This window comes from Durio zibethinus, chromosome 5 (assembly GCF_047325235.1).
Source record: "Durio zibethinus cultivar Kanyao isolate XHJ-2024 chromosome 5, ASM4732523v1, whole genome shotgun sequence".
Classification (NCBI taxonomy): Eukaryota; Viridiplantae; Streptophyta; class Magnoliopsida; order Malvales; family Malvaceae; genus Durio; species Durio zibethinus.
Genome location: NC_143166.1, coordinates 1,587,740 through 1,603,776, shown reverse-complemented (window position 1 = coordinate 1,603,776; position 16,037 = coordinate 1,587,740). Strand labels below are relative to the sequence as shown.

Sequence of the window (16,037 nt, the reverse complement as noted above, 5' to 3'; positions counted from 1 at the left end):
TACCATAATTCAAGGCTCTTGTTTTCTAGTAATTTTGTAAAAAAAGATGAAAATTATTTTAAATAATTTTGCATTTTCCTGCAAAATGAGTAGGAAAAAACAAGAAATTTTCTTATATCTTGAATTAAAGTATATATAAAGAATAACTTGTCCAAATTTGATCAACAGTGACCAAAGTAAAGGGTTATATAGACTTAATTTTTCATGTTACAATGTCACACTTGATTCATATCAACACACGTAAAATACATATTAACACATGTAAAACACAAAAAATATGCAATCGACACATGCTAGATGATACCAGAATCGAACACTTTTAGCCTTGTACTTGTAACTTGAGGATAAAGAGACTGAGAGACAAGGTAAAATGACAGAATTATACATATATAACATTGTTTTTCATAGTAACTGAGCTCTGAAATAGATGTTTGTGCATCTAATCTGGAGAACTCTTGATTGAATACACTGAACAACAACCACAAAACCTGTATATTACACCACATGCGACTTAAGTTTTCATTCCTCATATATGAAGACACAATCTCATTTACTACCCCCAGGTCCCCCACCAAAAAGGTAGCCCAGAGAAGATCCACCTCCAGGGGCAGCATGAATTTTGGTGGAAGGTCGATCCTGCATCCACGGGAAAAAAAATGACAATGACATAAGTTATTATAGGAGTTCAACCTGTCCCGTAAACTTAATTTCAATACACCCTGAATAACCTTAGGCGGATGAATACAGACATTAATCCATAAAAGGGTAGTAACTGGTTGATTTAAACAGCAAAATCAATTATAAACACCATCAAAGCAAGTATTTATCTAATATCTTACCACAAGTTTTACAAGCATAATATTATAGCTTCCAACACACATTGGAATGATATCCTCCCTGTATATTCAATTATCGATTTTCCAAGCCAATTCCCTTGTAAAATAGTTAATACTTCAAAGTTATTTAGTCATTTATCACTAGGGTCAAGGAAGGAGAGACGGACACTTGGGATAAAACATTACATATTTCAGCTATCTTCGAACAGTAATTAACGAAAAGTGTACAACTATAAAAAATTATACTTTTACTGGATGTGTTAATCCCAAACAATAATTAAACTATAAAAAGATTCAAAGCTTCCAACCTAATTCCCGGAACTTTGATACACATTACTTAAAGATGCAGGCATGACAATTCCTCACTTATTGTTTCTCCTCAATAAGATTTAAGTTTCTAACAAGCACAAATCATATTTTCAAGGCATTTATCAAAAGCACATAATTAGCTCTTTCTGAACTACCCAGACATCTATTCTGCATAACTACTTACACCACCAAAAGGGCAAGCCTTCTAGTATCATACAATTTTAAGGACTGATAAAGCAGTCATAAAGGGGTTATACCGTAATGAAACTGCCAGTGTTCTGACTATCAGCATGCATACTGTTAATACCAGCAGGAATTTGCTTGGTAATATCTACTGGCTGAGGAGCAGGAGCAGGAGCAGGAGAAGGTTTTGAGACAGCAGGTGCTTCAGTTGGAGCAGCTTGGGAGTTGTTTGTGGCTGGTTTTGGAGCTTCTCCACTCCCAAACAGATAGCCCAATGAGCTCTGCCCACCACCACTGCTAACTCCACGACCCATCTTTTCCAGCTTACAAGGAAATGAAGTTAAAAACCTATCACACAGGGAGGGATGAAAGACAAAGTAAAAATCTATAATCCAATTTTACCACTAAAGGAATGAATATAAATCAATCGACAACACCAACGGACATTTTAAACGATATCGTTCAGTACAAGCAGAAGACATGAAGCAAAACAAGCATACTGAAGGAACTTCCATCACAATTCTAGACAAAAAATATTTTCAGCAATGTTATTCCTAGACTTCACAGTTCACACCCCCTTTCACTTCCGAAATGCAATGCCGGTCTTGAATACCACTTCCAAACAAGATTCTTTCTATCCAAGTAACACTCAATGAAATGCCCCAATGCTTAGCCATAAAGGATAAAACCACATATCGCGAGGTCCTATGAACATTTGTTCCATTATAACACACTGGTTCTCATTTTTAAACCGTCTCCTTTTCCTTTCATAGTTTGATTTCGAGTATAGCACATATTCCTCACTCAAAATCAAGAAGATTGAATACTCCATAGCACAATTGAATGCCATTTACATTTCAACTACAGCAAACAGAGCATATAATTCATAATTTCACAGAATTTCCCATACAATTAACATAAAATAAAATAAAAAACTAATAATTTCTAACACATTAAAAAAAATCAAATAATATGACAACAACATCGACATAATCAACGATTCAGAATAAGAAAAAAAACGTCACAATCAAAAAGCTTTGACTCACTACTTCTAATCCAAAAAGAAAAACATCAAACAAACAAATTGAAACACAAAAAATGAGTAGCCAAAGTGAAAAGCATCGAATCAGATACAGTAAATAAAACGATTAGAATCAAGAAATTGACGGCTGAACTCAGTGAATGACACACTAAACCTTTGAAATACGACGAAGAAGAGGAGATCTAAGGCTAGGATTTTGAAATTACCTTGATTTTTATTTTTTGAGATCAGATCTGGAGAGAGTGATAAAGTGCAAGGGCGTGACAGTATGTATGTCACAGAGTCACAGCAACTGGCCAACTGCACCCAAAAAAGAAAAGCGAGCGTTTTTGTTATTTGAGGATTGAAAACGACTATTCCTTAGTAAATGAAATATGATAAGTTCACTTATGATTTTTGCTTATTCCACGTTTTTTGATTTTGTCTTGTAGTGGCAAGTGTGAGGAGTTTGAAATTGTTTATAGTGAAATTAGCCAAAAATGGGGAGCGAAAATTTTAGCTTAGCTTGTAAGTTAGGATTGGTATGGATAAGGCTGATAATGACAATTTAATTTTGGATATAATATATAATATTATAAATTTTTAAATTTTAATATAAATTTAAATTAATTCTTTTAAAATCAATTCGATTCAAATTAAATTTTATAAATTTAATTCAATTTAATTCATCTATTTTAAAAAAAATTTTTATATATTAATTTAATAAAATTTATAATATATTAAAATTAATTTTTATATAAAATAATTAATTTATATTATAAAAATTTAAAATATATAAAAATTAAAATATATATATAATTAATTCGATTTGATTTGATTTTTTTATTTTTTACATTTTGGTCTAAAATATAATTTAAATTTAATATATAAATTTAATCCAAAGATAATATAAAAAAATATTAAATGTGCCATAGATTTTTGTGCTTTTTTATTTTTAAAAATTTAATTCTTATAGTATTATTTAAAAGAATATAATCTTTATAATATTATTTTTTTAGAAAGTTTAATTTCTAAAATTATTAACCATTAAATTGAAATTTTTAAAAAATATATATTACAAAGATTAAATTTCTTAAAATAACATTAAAAAGATTAAATTCTCAAAAATTTGTGACACATTTTGATAAAAAAAAAATCAATCCCAATCAAATCAAATATTATAATTTTAAATCAATTTTCAATTTTTTTTATTTTTTTTCTCTCCCAAAGATGTGGGGGAGATTATCTGGCATCACCTGTGCAACCAGCAATCTGCAAACTGAAATGATGAGAAAACGCTGTCGTTTGTCTCCTAATATTGTCTTTTTCTCTTCTTTTTTTTTTTTGTCACAAGTGGAACTTTTTTTTTTTGTAGAATTTAAAAATTTTTATATAAAATGATCAAAGGTATCTAAGTTTTATTGGATGAATGATTTAAAAAATGTAATATTTATATCAATTTAATACATTTAAAATTTTATTTTGGAAATATCCATTGTAATGATTGAAAGTTGGTAAGAAAATAATTCCTCCCTTACCAAGTTTATTAATTACTATCCTCAAACTAAAAAAAATTAAAGGGGGATGAACCTTTTAATAGCATATCACCAAGGACAAAGTGTGTTGAAAATTTTGGTAATGAAATTTCAACAGATTCATAATGAAGGGAAAATGGGTTTCATTAAGTTATGCACAAATTCATTGCATCTAACTTGGATTTGAAATGGTGTTAAAATTTGCTAGGCTAAACATCTGAAAATCTGGTAGGTAGGTATGATGGTACCAAATCTAAAGGCAAAAATCTCAGCTACAGGTTTTTTATTCTTCCCTTATCATTTTGCATTGGTGGTTGGTGGTAGATTCTTGTTAGCAAGTTTTTTGGTAGGCCATGGCACCAATGAGGAGGCATAAACTCAGCTTTTTGCTGTATAATTTAGTTATTTTCCATATAATTATCATGTAATTGACCCAATTATGTAGCTGGCCAAAGCAGAGGAGAAATCATTTTGTTTCTTTAGTACAAAAGAGATCATAATATGAGAATAAAAAAAGCAGTTGCAGGTGTCGAAGAGATAATTGCATGAAGTTACCGAAGTAACTGAGTTGAGCTGTGGGTTCAAAATCATTTTGTTTTTGCTGTAAGGAATGATGTCTAAGTTGGTTTATGTTCCTTATAAAAATGGTTGTTAATACGGGAATCATAGATTTTATCAACAATATAGAGGTACAAGTAAAAATGCTGGATGACAGAATTTGCACATTACAAATAGGAATACAACAGCATATATATATATGCATGCACATGATTATGAATAATTTGATGGTGGGTTAGTTTTAATCTCACATGCATGGACATGGTTCTGATCGCAAATATCACAAAATGCAGCAGTTGCAGATCAGAATGTGTCATATTCCCAAAGATGCCTTAGCTCAGGTGTACTGCCACAGGCTTGCTTTGGTGGAATCTTTGCTATTTCTGTAAGTATCTTGTGTAACCCTTGAGGCCTTGCGAAAAAAGGGGCATGATCAGAACCCTTAAGCTGGAAAACTTGTTCTGGTGGGTTGGATTTTATCATGGCATCCTGTAAAGGGATGGTAATGGCACAATCTTCTTGAGTTTTTATATAGAAACGTCGGATGGAGCCATAGTTCATATCAGAAAGAGAAAGCTTCTCTAAAACCGGTGCGAAAGGAATTGGTCTCATTGATACTGATGCCAGGGCAACATCCTGGAAGAAAATCATTTATCATCCTTTGCAATGACATTACAATCCCAAATTCTCAATGTAACTATGATGTTTTTGGAAACAATACCTTGGCAGAACTTTGATTGAAGAACAAGTCTCTCAACAATGTTTTGTCGAGATCAACAGCTGTTGGAGGGTTATTATTACCATTGGCATACAAAAATATCTGAGCCTGTCGCATTAGATCATTTGAATCCATCTGGAATAGAGCAAAGTATTAGATTACGTTGCACAGCAGTTCAATTAACTTCATATCAGGATCAGGAACTTAGCCTTCGAGTCTTAGCACTTTCTATAACAGCAAGATAGGGTTTCTGTTCATTTATGTTCATTTATTAGTTTAACAAACAATCACAAACAATATTTTAGGGTACATTAATTAAACAAACAGATTACGAATATAGTAAAGTTTTTCATATTCTATTCGTTTGCAACGTGGAAGTGAACGATTTGACAAACAGTTAGTGAATGTAACCTTTATCTGTTTGTTAATATTTGTTTATTAAACTTAACAAATGATCACTAACAACATTTCAGAGTTCGTTAATTAAACCAACAAATCATGAATGTAGCAAAGTTTGTTCATCAGTTCATCAGTTACTTGAGTTGTGTCTGATTATTAAGGTAATTAATCAGAGGCAGTTTGGATCTTTCTATTGCTAGCTGATTCTTTCTTGAATTCAATGTACAAAGTGCCGCAAATCAAACCTGTTGGGAGAACATATCCAGGGTACTCTGACCACAAGTTAACATTGCTGCAGCTATAAAAACAGCTTTTGCAATCTTAGATGGATATAACTCCATCACAAAAGATATACAAGCGCCACCAAAATCATGTCCCACCAAAATGACCTGCATGTTCAAACCAAGGAACCAAATTCTGGCATGGTCAATCAACCATAATTAATCTACAGGCTGCAGCATTTTTTTTTTTTTCTCTTGAAGTAACTTTGAAATATGAAATTCACCAACCTTCTTCCCGTCTTCTAGCTTATCAAAGATATCAGTGAGTGGTTTTACATACTGTGCCAAAGAAGTAATGCTGTTGGTATCAAAAGAACTAACTCCAGAACCAGTTAAGTCAACAGCATCAACTTGAAATCCATTTTCCTCCAAAAGTGTCATTGTTTTATACCAACACCAAGCACCAAACCCACCTCCATGGACAAGCACAAAATGCTTAGTTTCAACACCATCCGTGTTCTCTACCTGGAGGAAGAATGTTGATTAACTAGCTAGCTAAGTTCCAATATATCAATCATTTTACTTAAATTTATATATACAAACATAATAAATATGAAAAATTTTATTCATCAGTTTTACGGTTCGATCCTAACAATCTCAAATATATATGAAAAAAAATAAGAGAAATTCTATTCATGGAAAATATATACTTTCTTTCTGCAAAATTCAAAGGTGGCCAAAGTCCACCTATCAGCCCTATTTTGTTGAACTTTTCAGTTTTCAACCATATGACAATTCCAAGATGGAAAATAAATGTGGATTAGACAATGAAAACTTTGAAATTTTGAATGATGATGATCTCATGTACTAATTTTATAGCAATATAATGGATGACCAATCCATTTGAACCAAATAGAAAATCTCCCATGACTACAATTTCTGCAATAATATAAGGTCACCAGTCACCACTACCAAATGATTTCTAGAAGAGGTTGATAAAATATCAGAGAATCAACACTTTGACCAACTTAGTCAACTGTTATGGCTAAAAATGATTGACTGAGGCAATATTCAAATTATAAAAGAGTAATTCACCACCTAAATTCACACACACACACACATATATATATATATATATCTAATATTGTAAGATTTTATTATAACTTTTTAATGATAATATAGTAAATTAATGTAAAAACTTCTTTTAATATTTTTTTATAAAAAGTAAATGTTTTTCTGTGTTAATGTGTGTTATGTGACAAAATAAAAATCAAGTTAGCATTCATGTCAAAAAGACTTTGTGGTCGAAATTAATGACAAATAGTTATCAATTGTTTTTTAATTAATTTTCAATAAAAAATTAAGAATTAAGTTCATTAAAATTGATGTAATCAAGTAAAATCGTAAATTCACACTTCAATCTAAAACAAACTTATAATGCATTTGTCAAAATAATTTATTTATTTATTTATTTATTTAAATTCCTAATTAAAATTTTTATGGTTAATTTTCTAAGCAACCCTTCGTGACTTTTCAATTAATATAAAATAAAACAAAGAATTAAATTGAAATTATTCATGAAATATCTTCCATATATATGAATATATATAGCTGCTACACTTTTTTTTTTAAATAGATTATGTTCAAACTAAATATTATGATTTATAACCATGAGAATATATATATATATATATATATATATATGCAACAAATAAAAGAAAAATCTAAAAAAAACCCAAAGTTATTGAATATCATCGAAGTCAAACCTGCTGGCTATGAACAAGTTGTTGACGGTTTATCATAGGATCGGATAGTGAAGGTTGCCTGGTGCTTGAACTCCTCGGGAAACGTTGTTTCTTTGAACCCGGTGAGGGATGAACAACCGAAGTTGATCGGATAAAAGGAAGGGAACCGTTTATCTGATGATGTCGATACAATAAGGCAGCGGCAATAGCTTGTTCTTGGATAATAGAAGACTCATGGTCGTCAAGGTCAAGACTCCCTGACGATGATCCCCTCTTGTTTTTCTTCTTCTTCCTTGAAGAAGTAGAAGGAAATAGAGATGACAAGCTCGGCCTGCTTCCATTGAAGAAAGGAGTCCAGGAGGAAGAGGCGGAGGCAGAGGAGGGGAAGGGTAAAGTTAGAGGGCGTGGAGGGGGCGGAGGATCCTGCCTGCTTGAAACTCTCTTCGATGACGCGTTTGCACCGTCAGGCAAGATGCAACCAAACGCATTTCCCATAACAACCTCCGCCTATCTTCTGTTGTTGTTCTTCTGAATAAAACAGAGACAGAAGCTTGAAGGTTGCTTTTGCATGAAATTTTGTTGGCCAATAAGCTCTTTAACTTAATAATTTTATCAAGACAAGTCTTTATTATGTTTTTTTTTTTTATTCTTAATATACCTTTAAACCTTATTATTTATTTGATTGAAAATGACATTACATAAATAAACTTTTTTGAACTTATTATTTTCAAATATCAACTCTAATGATATATTAATTGATAAAAAAAAATATTTAATAATGGCCGGAGTTACATCATGGGTTTAATTTTGTCCTTAACGAGTTTTCTTACATATTTATACAAAATCAAAGCAAAGACTTAGCTTATAAACCAAGACAGCAAAGTTGCAATATAAATCCGTTGTCCTAATTTTTTTATTAATTATATGTTGAAGATGTTAAAAAAAAAAAAAAAAACAATTGAACCATCTTACAAGATTAATGTTGGGCGGTTTGAGTAGAAACAAGAAAAAAGAATGATAAAAACATGTCTGAAAAGATGTAATCTTAATCTTATTCTAATGTAAAACTACATAATTAGGTATATGATGAATCTTGGACCAACCCAATCTACTAAGTTCTCCCCATGAGATTCCACTTTGAATGAAAATTAAAATTTAATCAGGAATTTGGTGTACTTTTTATTGACCTCCGCTATTACTCGGTGGAGAACATGAACATATAGATGATATCATTTAAAATGTGTAGCATAATTTTTATATTTTAAAAAATTATTTCATGTACAATTAAATTTTTAGATTCTTCTAATAGAATTAGCAAATCAATACATATTATTTAAAATATATTAAAAAATAAAAAAAATACCAATCTTTTTATCTCGATTGTAAAATTAAAAAAATTTCACTAATAATATATAAAATCAAACTCATATGGGTATTCATTCATTGAAAGAGATAAAATTTAATTGGCAAATCATCTAGCCAACAAGATGATTACCCTCGCTCCCTAAAGAAATACATAGAAACATTACAATCTGTTAAAAATAATAATAAGAATATTTATGATTCAAGCAAACTAGGTTTAATCAATACTCTTAAGGCTTTACAGGTATTCTTGATTCTAAAATGAGGAGCAACAACTACACGAGGGGCAGGCAGCCAATTGGCTTTGTAACTTTACAGGTAGAGGAATGTGATTGTATGAAGAAAATACAAACAACTAAAACTGGTAAAAACTAGCCTGTCATGTGGAGGGAGTTGGTAAACTGTAAGTCCTACTATCAACTCAAATATGCTGTCAACTTCTTGAGATCTGCAGTTTGGATTGCTTCAGCAGAGATGCCAATGTTCATGAATGGAAAAAGCCTTCCCTTCGTCAACCTACGCATCAGAAATTCCATGGAACTCCATCAGAAAGCTATAGCTATTCAGAAGTTGAGACTATTTCCAAAATTTCTCAGCTATCCTATCTGTGACAGCACTCAAAATTTGAACCGTGAGGGCATAACTAAATTTCAATGTTGAAACGATTGCATCAAGGCCACTTATCTCAAATGTAAACAATAGATATCTAGTTAAGAATGCCAAACCTCCAACCAACATCTTTTGCTGTCGCAGGACGTAACTTAAAATATCAGAGTCAGCAGCTCTGGGAATTATTAGATGTCAAAGAGGCATGAGAAGTGATCATAGAAAAGTGTGAAGTGGCTTAATTATTAAATATATATCATATAAGATCAAGTTCATTTTCCAACATTTAAGCTAAGAGCCAAAACATCGATCCTAAACCTTAAAATTTTACAAAGCTAGGCACAAATATAGATTGTGCATGTATTATTTGTAAACGACTACCGTACAACTCAGATTAAACCATTCTATAATGGACTCTGCAAAGGCATTCTTCTTTTCCACCCCTAATATGTTGGAAAATATTCAGCAGAAATTATCCAGTTCCAATGCAAACAAGTAATGTCATTGTTTTAGAGCGTCAACAACATGATCAAATGATGAACCGAAATAATACCCAAGAATATTATTGGTTAGTACTCATACCAGAAATATTATTACTGCTTGGCATAAAAGTGGGGGGCTAGCTCAGTCAACCAAAAGCCATCAATTATTGTTATGTTGCGGATGTACTTATTAGTAGTTTTGACAAACTCGTTGAAAATAATGCAGTCAGCTTTTGTCCGGAATAATACAGATGTAGGGTGGATCTGCACCACCTCACCACTTGCCAAAGCCCTGCCATTTGATTAGGTAAATGTGAGAGAGCTCTTGTAAGGACCTATTGAATAACTAAACTAACAATAAATGCTGATCTAATAGGATAAAAGTGACCATAAAACAAGGGGAGAACAAGTTAGAAAATATTGAGTATATCCTTAAAAATGAATGCTCCACTATAAAGAGTTACGACTAGATAAACATCGACAAGCTTGCCAAAAGTAAACCTGTATGTTCCTTCAGGCTGCTTCAAAGCCGCATTGAGGAAAAAAGCAGCTGCAAGGCATCTGCGGAACTGAAGTGTGTCATCTCCACAAGAAGAAATACAAAGGCCCATCTGTTCAACATGTCGCCAGATTTGACTGCAATAAAGCACCTAATTAATTTAGAGATCAATACTTACAGGTTTTTGGAGACAACATTGCCAAGAAAAAAAGCACAAGAATTACTAATTACCAATTTATTAGATGTATAGTAGAGGTGAAATTGAGCTGAGCCGAGCTGATATACTGAGAAGCTTGAGCTTGACTCAAAACTCATTATTCAAAACTCGGTTTAAGTTTGAACAAGTTTAATTTTTAAGCTTGAGCTCAACTCAAAATAAAAATCGAACTACTTGAGTTCACTTAATGAGACTCGTTTACCAAATACAGAACGAATTCAATTCCTATATTCGACTTCAAACTCGATTATTTGTGCTTATACTTGAACTCGAGCTTGAGCTCAAATTGATATATATATATATATATATATAAAGGCAAAATAGTAATTTTCTAATTAAAATAATAAAAATATATATGAAAATATAAAAGCTCGATTAAACTCGCAAGTCATTTGAGTCAGGCATTAAGATACTCAAACTCAACTTGCTTGATAAGTCGAGCCGCTAGAGCTCGAGCTAAGCTCAACAATGACTGAGCCAAGCCTGAGTAGCTTGCAAGCCGTAATTTATCATTTACACTCCTAACGTATAAGAGCTTTTGAAAAGGTTCCCTGGACCCTTGTTTAACAGGAGTGTGTCTATTGTGTGTGAAAGGAGAAATCCAACAAATTAAATATGAGTGAGTGTGTCCAACCTGTGGATGTCACGGGCATGTCTTAAAGAACGGCTATTGATAAAATTTTCCTTGCACCATTTTCTGAGAATTTTTATACGCTTTTCCTTGCCAACCTCTGAATTTTTCTCCAATAACTCATTAGATGCTCGATATACATTAATCAAAGTGAGATGGTCTCCCTCAGGACTTGCAAAGCATTTCTTTGCAGTTCTTGCCTGTACAATAAGAAAAAGTACGTTATGCTTTTCTTTATCATTAATAGGGTGAAAAGAACCTAGAACTAGAGCAAAACATCTAAGTCCACATGCATGAAAATAATAACAGACAAGCGCATACTTCATCTAACTTCTCACGTGGCTCATAAAAAATAGATTCTACTGAGAGCATTGCAACAGCAATCAACATTTCTTCCAGGCAGTTGAACTGGCTAGCTAGGATGAGAGCTTTAGAATAAATGGGATCTAATGGAAGCCGAGCCATTTGATGACCAACTGGATCTGATAGTTTGTATTCATCTGTAAAAGCGCCTAGCAAGATCAACTCCTCCACTGATTTTTTAATAGCTGCCCTGTTCAAATATGAATAAGAGCCACTCATCGTTATATACCATATAAAAAAGGGAAAATTAAGCAGCAATAAACCAAATCCAATTTATCCAAATTTTCTGAATGGTTACCGACATTATCTTTCAAACAAGTAATGTAAGACTCAAACAGCAGACACAAATTGATGAACCCAAGAAGCCAATTATAACATATGAGAACAAAAGAGAGAAAGGACATTTTGAGAAAAGGCCTATTTTAAGGAATGACTAAATGAGTGGAAGAGGGGTTCAAGTCTTCAAAGCAGATGCTTGTACAGAATGTTAAATTATTAGACATGTAGATCACCTCTCTCATGAGTCATGACTATCATGACTATGTTTGGCAAAGATCCTCAGCAGACAATGATATGTATTATGATTTTATGTTAAGATCTCAAGAAGACATGGTTTTTACCAAATTATAAACAGCCCAAAACAAACTTCAAGATCCAACCAACTGCAGAAACAGGTTGACATCAATTTTAACTAAATTTTTGGATGCACTGTTTTTTTCATTAATATTACTAAGAACAACAAAAAGTAGGCCTGCCATCTGGTTGTCCATAGTGGATGGATAACTTTCAAGCTGGGGACACTACAAACTACTACAAGGAAAGAGGAAGAACAAAATTCAGATTGGGTAGATGTTTTCATCACAAACGATATTGTATGATCTGTAAATAACGATAGATAAAGCAAAAGAGATCTACACAATTAGCTGAAATTAACCTAATTAAGTTCTATTGATGCTCAAAGGCTCAAGCAATAACTCGTCAACAAAAATGCATAGATATACAACTAAATTAAGGAAAACCTCTAAAGAAGTTCACCTTGAGGGTTTCTCTATGAAGTCAAACCCAAATATATCATCGATGCCAAGGGCCTTAAGTTGCAAAATGACATTCGAGAGGTTGCACCGCTTAATCTCAGGCTTGGTTGAATCCTCAAGCTTCTCAAACTCACTCTCTCGGTAGAGACGGAAACACTTCCCAGGTCCTTCACGCCCTGCACGTCCACTACAGCAAGAAAATTATTATCATTATGATTTATATTAGAAAAACCATCATTTTAACCATTCACGTTTGTCAAGAACCTTACAAGAGAAAAAGGCCATACAAATAAGTCAAACATCAAGAAAAAATGAAATGCAAGTCACCATATAGAAGCATATAAAATAGAATCAACAGTTTAAGAAAAAATACTAGCAACACACCATGAGTTATGACTCCCTCAACAAACCACTCAATAAACTGATATCAACTAAGGCTTAAATCTAAAAAGAATGTTTATTGTTCACCCCCTACCTTCTCTGGATTGCTTGTGCTTTTGAGGTTGGAACAATAATCAACGATTCCATCCCTTTGACTGGATCATAGGAGCGTGCTTTAACAACTCCAGGATCTATAACATACTTAATTCCAGGAATTGTCACTGATGTCTCCGCAATATTGGTTGCCAGTATAACCTAAACATAAAAATGCAATGAAATGATTAACTGATCACCCGAATGAACGTTTCATCAAATACTTTTTTCACTTACAGCTTGAGAATTTTACCTGACAAACTAAAATGAAAAAAAGGAAAAAAAAATAAGACGTCAGACGACAAAAAAAGTGTAGAAGACTAGAGTGTTATTCAAGCCAAATACATCTTTAAGGTAAAACTGCGTTATAGTGTAAAGATACAAGCTGTAAAATTTTACCAGTATGATCTACATAGAATTTGGAGAATATATACACTTGCAATCTCTATATTTTTTTAACATTAAGAACAGTCTGGTTAAAAATGAATTTGGTAATGTATGCGTATTACATTGCAGATAATTCTCATACCGGCAAGTGGAAACATTATGCACAGTGTGTATTTCCTACATTAATTACTATACATGAAGGTCACCAGATTGTACACATAATCTAAGATAATTATGAAGCTACCTTACGGAACCCTGCAGGAGCAGGTGCAAAAACTCGCATTTGCTGTTCTGAAGGAAGAGATGAGAATATAGAAACTGTTGATATTTTTCGCCTATCTTCAGGTAATTGTTTTAAATTCTCCTGGATTTGTTTTTCAACAGATTCAATCTCTTCTTGCCCAGTCAAAAATACAAGAATGTCACCAGGCGCCTCCTCTGAATGAATCTAATAAAGTGAAGAAAGGTACATATCAGGACCCATATGATTAATATTTAACAAAAATATTTCAATGCTTCCATAATGTGCATTGTTTGGGAAAAGACAAGGAGATAGATTCCCACAAATTTATAAAAATGCATATAAGTATACCTTCAACATTTATCATAACTAAAGAACAAAAAATTATGATAAACAAAGTAATTTATCAATTCAGAAAAAACAATAGACAGATTGAGAACAGAATAAATGCAGAAATATAGATGGCCGATTAAAATTGATAACCACAAAAGAATTCTGGTAAACAAAAATCAGCAGCCATTCAACATGAACTTTGAATGCCAGAACCAGTGCAAAGATGCAGTACCAATGATAACAATCCTAATGAGTATTGACAACAAACCTGGAATATGGTGACAATAGCTGAATCTAAATAATCTGTCTGGGGATCAACAGTATAAAATACATCCACTGGAAACTGTCGCCCTTGAATGTGAACGGCTCTTGCACCACCAAAGTATTCAGAGAAAACACGTGCATCCAAGCTGGCAGACATTATGATTACTTTCAAAGGTGTTAATTTTCTTCCCTGGCATTGCTTTAAAATACTGATGGATGGATCCGCATTTTCTTTCTCCAATATTGCACCATTGCTTGCCCTCTTATGACCAACACTAGTGTGGTCTTTTATATATTTGGACCTCACGTTTTGTACCCTTTTCAGTAAACCCAACAATACATCAGTGTGGACAGTTCTCTCATGAGCTTCATCAACAATTATCACTGAATACCTACTAAGATAAGGATCCAAAAGTGCCTCCCTGAAAGCACAAAAAACCTCATATCAGCTCACACCTGACTAAATTATCAAAAATGACAATCCCAAAGAGTAGTCAATCCACCATATTATAACTTGACAATATTTCTAATGTTCATTAACAATTCATCTATATGTTCTAAAACCATATAAAAACCAACGTGTCATTACCATGCAAAAAAAAAAAAAGATTACCTAAGAAGTAATCCATCTGTCATGTACTTGATCCTTGTTGAGCTAGAAGTGACATCCTCAAACCTAATAGAATACCCAACTTTCTGGCCTAACTCAACACCACATTCATCAGCTACCCTTTTTGCAACGGTAACAGCAGCAACACGCCTAGGCTGCGTTACCCCAATACATTTCCCATCACGACAGAACCCAGCATTGAATAAAAACTGAGGTATCTCTACATAGAAATATGCCAGCCCATAAATATCACCATATTATCAAATTCAACAGCAAAAAAGAAAAAAAAAAAAAAAAAACCAAAGAATACTAATACTCACGGGTTGTTTTCCCACTTCCTGTTTCACCAACAATAATCAAAATATCATGTTTTCGAACCTCCTCAATAAGTCTTCTCTCAACTACACAAGCAAAAGGAACAACCCTTTTATAATAGAAAAGCAAAAACGTAATAATAAAGGAAGAGACTTTAGTAATCTAACAACCTGAAGCAATAGGAAGGGACTTCCGCTGCTCTAAAATCTTTTGTCTCCTGCAAATTCAAGTAATTATTAGATTCAAAAATTGAATTTTTATTCAGTTTTTCTGAGCGAAAAAAAAAAAAGCAAGAAAAAGAAAGAAAAGTGAAGAATAGACCTAGAAAAGAAGTTGGGTTTGTTGTTATTGTTGTTGTTATTGGTGTGGTTAAAGGAGAGGTTGCCGTTGGGCTTTTGGGTTTGCGCCATTGAAGGCATCTTTGCTCTCCAACTGAAAAAGAAGAAACTTAAAAACCCTTTTCTACCTGTTACAAAATCTAAACCCGCTAAAATGGAATCAGAGAATTGAACGGCGTCGTTTCCATTGCTTCCAGTAACAGTTGCTGTTTGGCGACGATGTTTTAGTAAGCCAGTAGAGACGCGCCACGTGGTATTTTAACTTTTCCTTTTTAAAGATTTTAGACAACCGTTTTCTTTAAAAAAAAAAAAAATTTAGACAAGAACAGATTTTTTTTTTTTGCAAAAAAAGCATA

General features: G+C 32.8%; 3 protein-coding genes across 7 annotated transcripts; all 3 read right to left on the bottom strand.

The window, feature by feature from the left end:
• Positions 1 to 359: 359 nt before the first annotated feature.
• LOC111282063 (protein SPIRAL1-like 1) lies at positions 360 to 2,712 on the bottom strand. 2 transcript variants are annotated; one of them, XM_089760532.1, is made up of 3 exons: positions 2,577 to 2,712; positions 1,403 to 1,676; positions 360 to 636 (listed from the first exon to the last, which is right to left on the bottom strand). In XM_089760532.1, exons 2-3 carry the CDS (start codon positions 1,640 to 1,642, stop codon positions 547 to 549), a joined length of 330 nt encoding a protein of 109 aa, XP_089616658.1. In that variant the 5' UTR covers positions 1,643 to 1,676; positions 2,577 to 2,712; the 3' UTR covers positions 360 to 546. The 2 variants fall into 2 exon arrangements, with proteins under 2 accessions (XP_089616658.1, XP_022725719.2); XM_022869984.2 differs by having other exon boundaries at positions 2,525 to 2,582.
• Positions 2,713 to 4,529: 1,817 nt separating this feature from the next.
• LOC111282362 (putative methylesterase 11, chloroplastic) lies at positions 4,530 to 8,148 on the bottom strand. Its single transcript, XM_022870414.2, has 5 exons — positions 7,547 to 8,148; positions 6,069 to 6,305; positions 5,805 to 5,948; positions 5,164 to 5,295; positions 4,530 to 5,078 (listed from the first exon to the last, which is right to left on the bottom strand). Exons 1-5 carry the CDS (start codon positions 8,018 to 8,020, stop codon positions 4,746 to 4,748), a joined length of 1,320 nt encoding a protein of 439 aa, XP_022726149.2. The 5' UTR covers positions 8,021 to 8,148; the 3' UTR covers positions 4,530 to 4,745.
• Positions 8,149 to 9,060: 912 nt separating this feature from the next.
• On the bottom strand, positions 9,061 to 15,873 carry LOC111282584 (RNA helicase family protein). 4 transcript variants are annotated; one of them, XM_022870728.2, is made up of 13 exons: positions 15,665 to 15,873; positions 15,514 to 15,560; positions 15,349 to 15,429; positions 15,032 to 15,248; positions 14,423 to 14,840; positions 13,825 to 14,028; positions 13,195 to 13,355; positions 12,721 to 12,906; positions 11,644 to 11,875; positions 11,326 to 11,522; positions 10,477 to 10,611; positions 10,076 to 10,267; positions 9,061 to 9,403 (listed from the first exon to the last, which is right to left on the bottom strand). In XM_022870728.2, exons 1-12 carry the CDS (start codon positions 15,760 to 15,762, stop codon positions 10,087 to 10,089), a joined length of 2,157 nt encoding a protein of 718 aa, XP_022726463.2. In that variant the 5' UTR covers positions 15,763 to 15,873; the 3' UTR covers positions 9,061 to 9,403; positions 10,076 to 10,086. The 4 variants fall into 4 exon arrangements, with proteins under 4 accessions (XP_022726463.2, XP_022726464.1, XP_022726466.1 ...); XM_022870729.2 differs by lacking the exon at positions 10,076 to 10,267 and having other exon boundaries at positions 15,665 to 15,817; XM_022870731.2 differs by lacking the exon at positions 10,076 to 10,267 and having other exon boundaries at positions 9,265 to 9,403; positions 10,477 to 10,625; positions 15,665 to 15,818.
• Positions 15,874 to 16,037: the final 164 nt, after the last annotated feature.

Excerpts from the sequence above, each read along its gene's own strand:
- LOC111282063 (XM_089760532.1), bottom strand. The coding sequence starts at position 1,642 with ATGGGTCGTGGAGTTAGCAGTGGTGGTGGGCAGAGCTCATTGGGCTAT. Across the intron at positions 637-1,402 it reads ACACTGGCAGTTTCATTACG|GATCGACCTTCCACCAAAAT; the intron begins GTATAACCCCTT and ends CCGTGGATGCAG.
- LOC111282362 (XM_022870414.2), bottom strand. The coding sequence starts at position 8,020 with ATGGGAAATGCGTTTGGTTGCATCTTGCCTGACGGTGCAAACGCGTCA. Across the intron at positions 5,949-6,068 it reads AGCTAGAAGACGGGAAGAAG|GTCATTTTGGTGGGACATGA; the intron begins GTTGGTGAATTT and ends TTGAACATGCAG. Across the intron at positions 5,296-5,804 it reads TGGATATGTTCTCCCAACAG|ATGGATTCAAATGATCTAAT; the intron begins GTTTGATTTGCG and ends GCTCTATTCCAG.
- LOC111282584 (XM_022870728.2), bottom strand. The coding sequence starts at position 15,762 with ATGCCTTCAATGGCGCAAACCCAAAAGCCCAACGGCAACCTCTCCTTT. Across the intron at positions 15,561-15,664 it reads AAACCCAACTTCTTTTCTAG|GAGACAAAAGATTTTAGAGC; the intron begins GTCTATTCTTCA and ends TTGAATTTGCAG. Across the intron at positions 14,029-14,422 it reads CTATTGTCACCATATTCCAG|ATTCATTCAGAGGAGGCGCC; the intron begins GTTTGTTGTCAA and ends TCACTTTATTAG.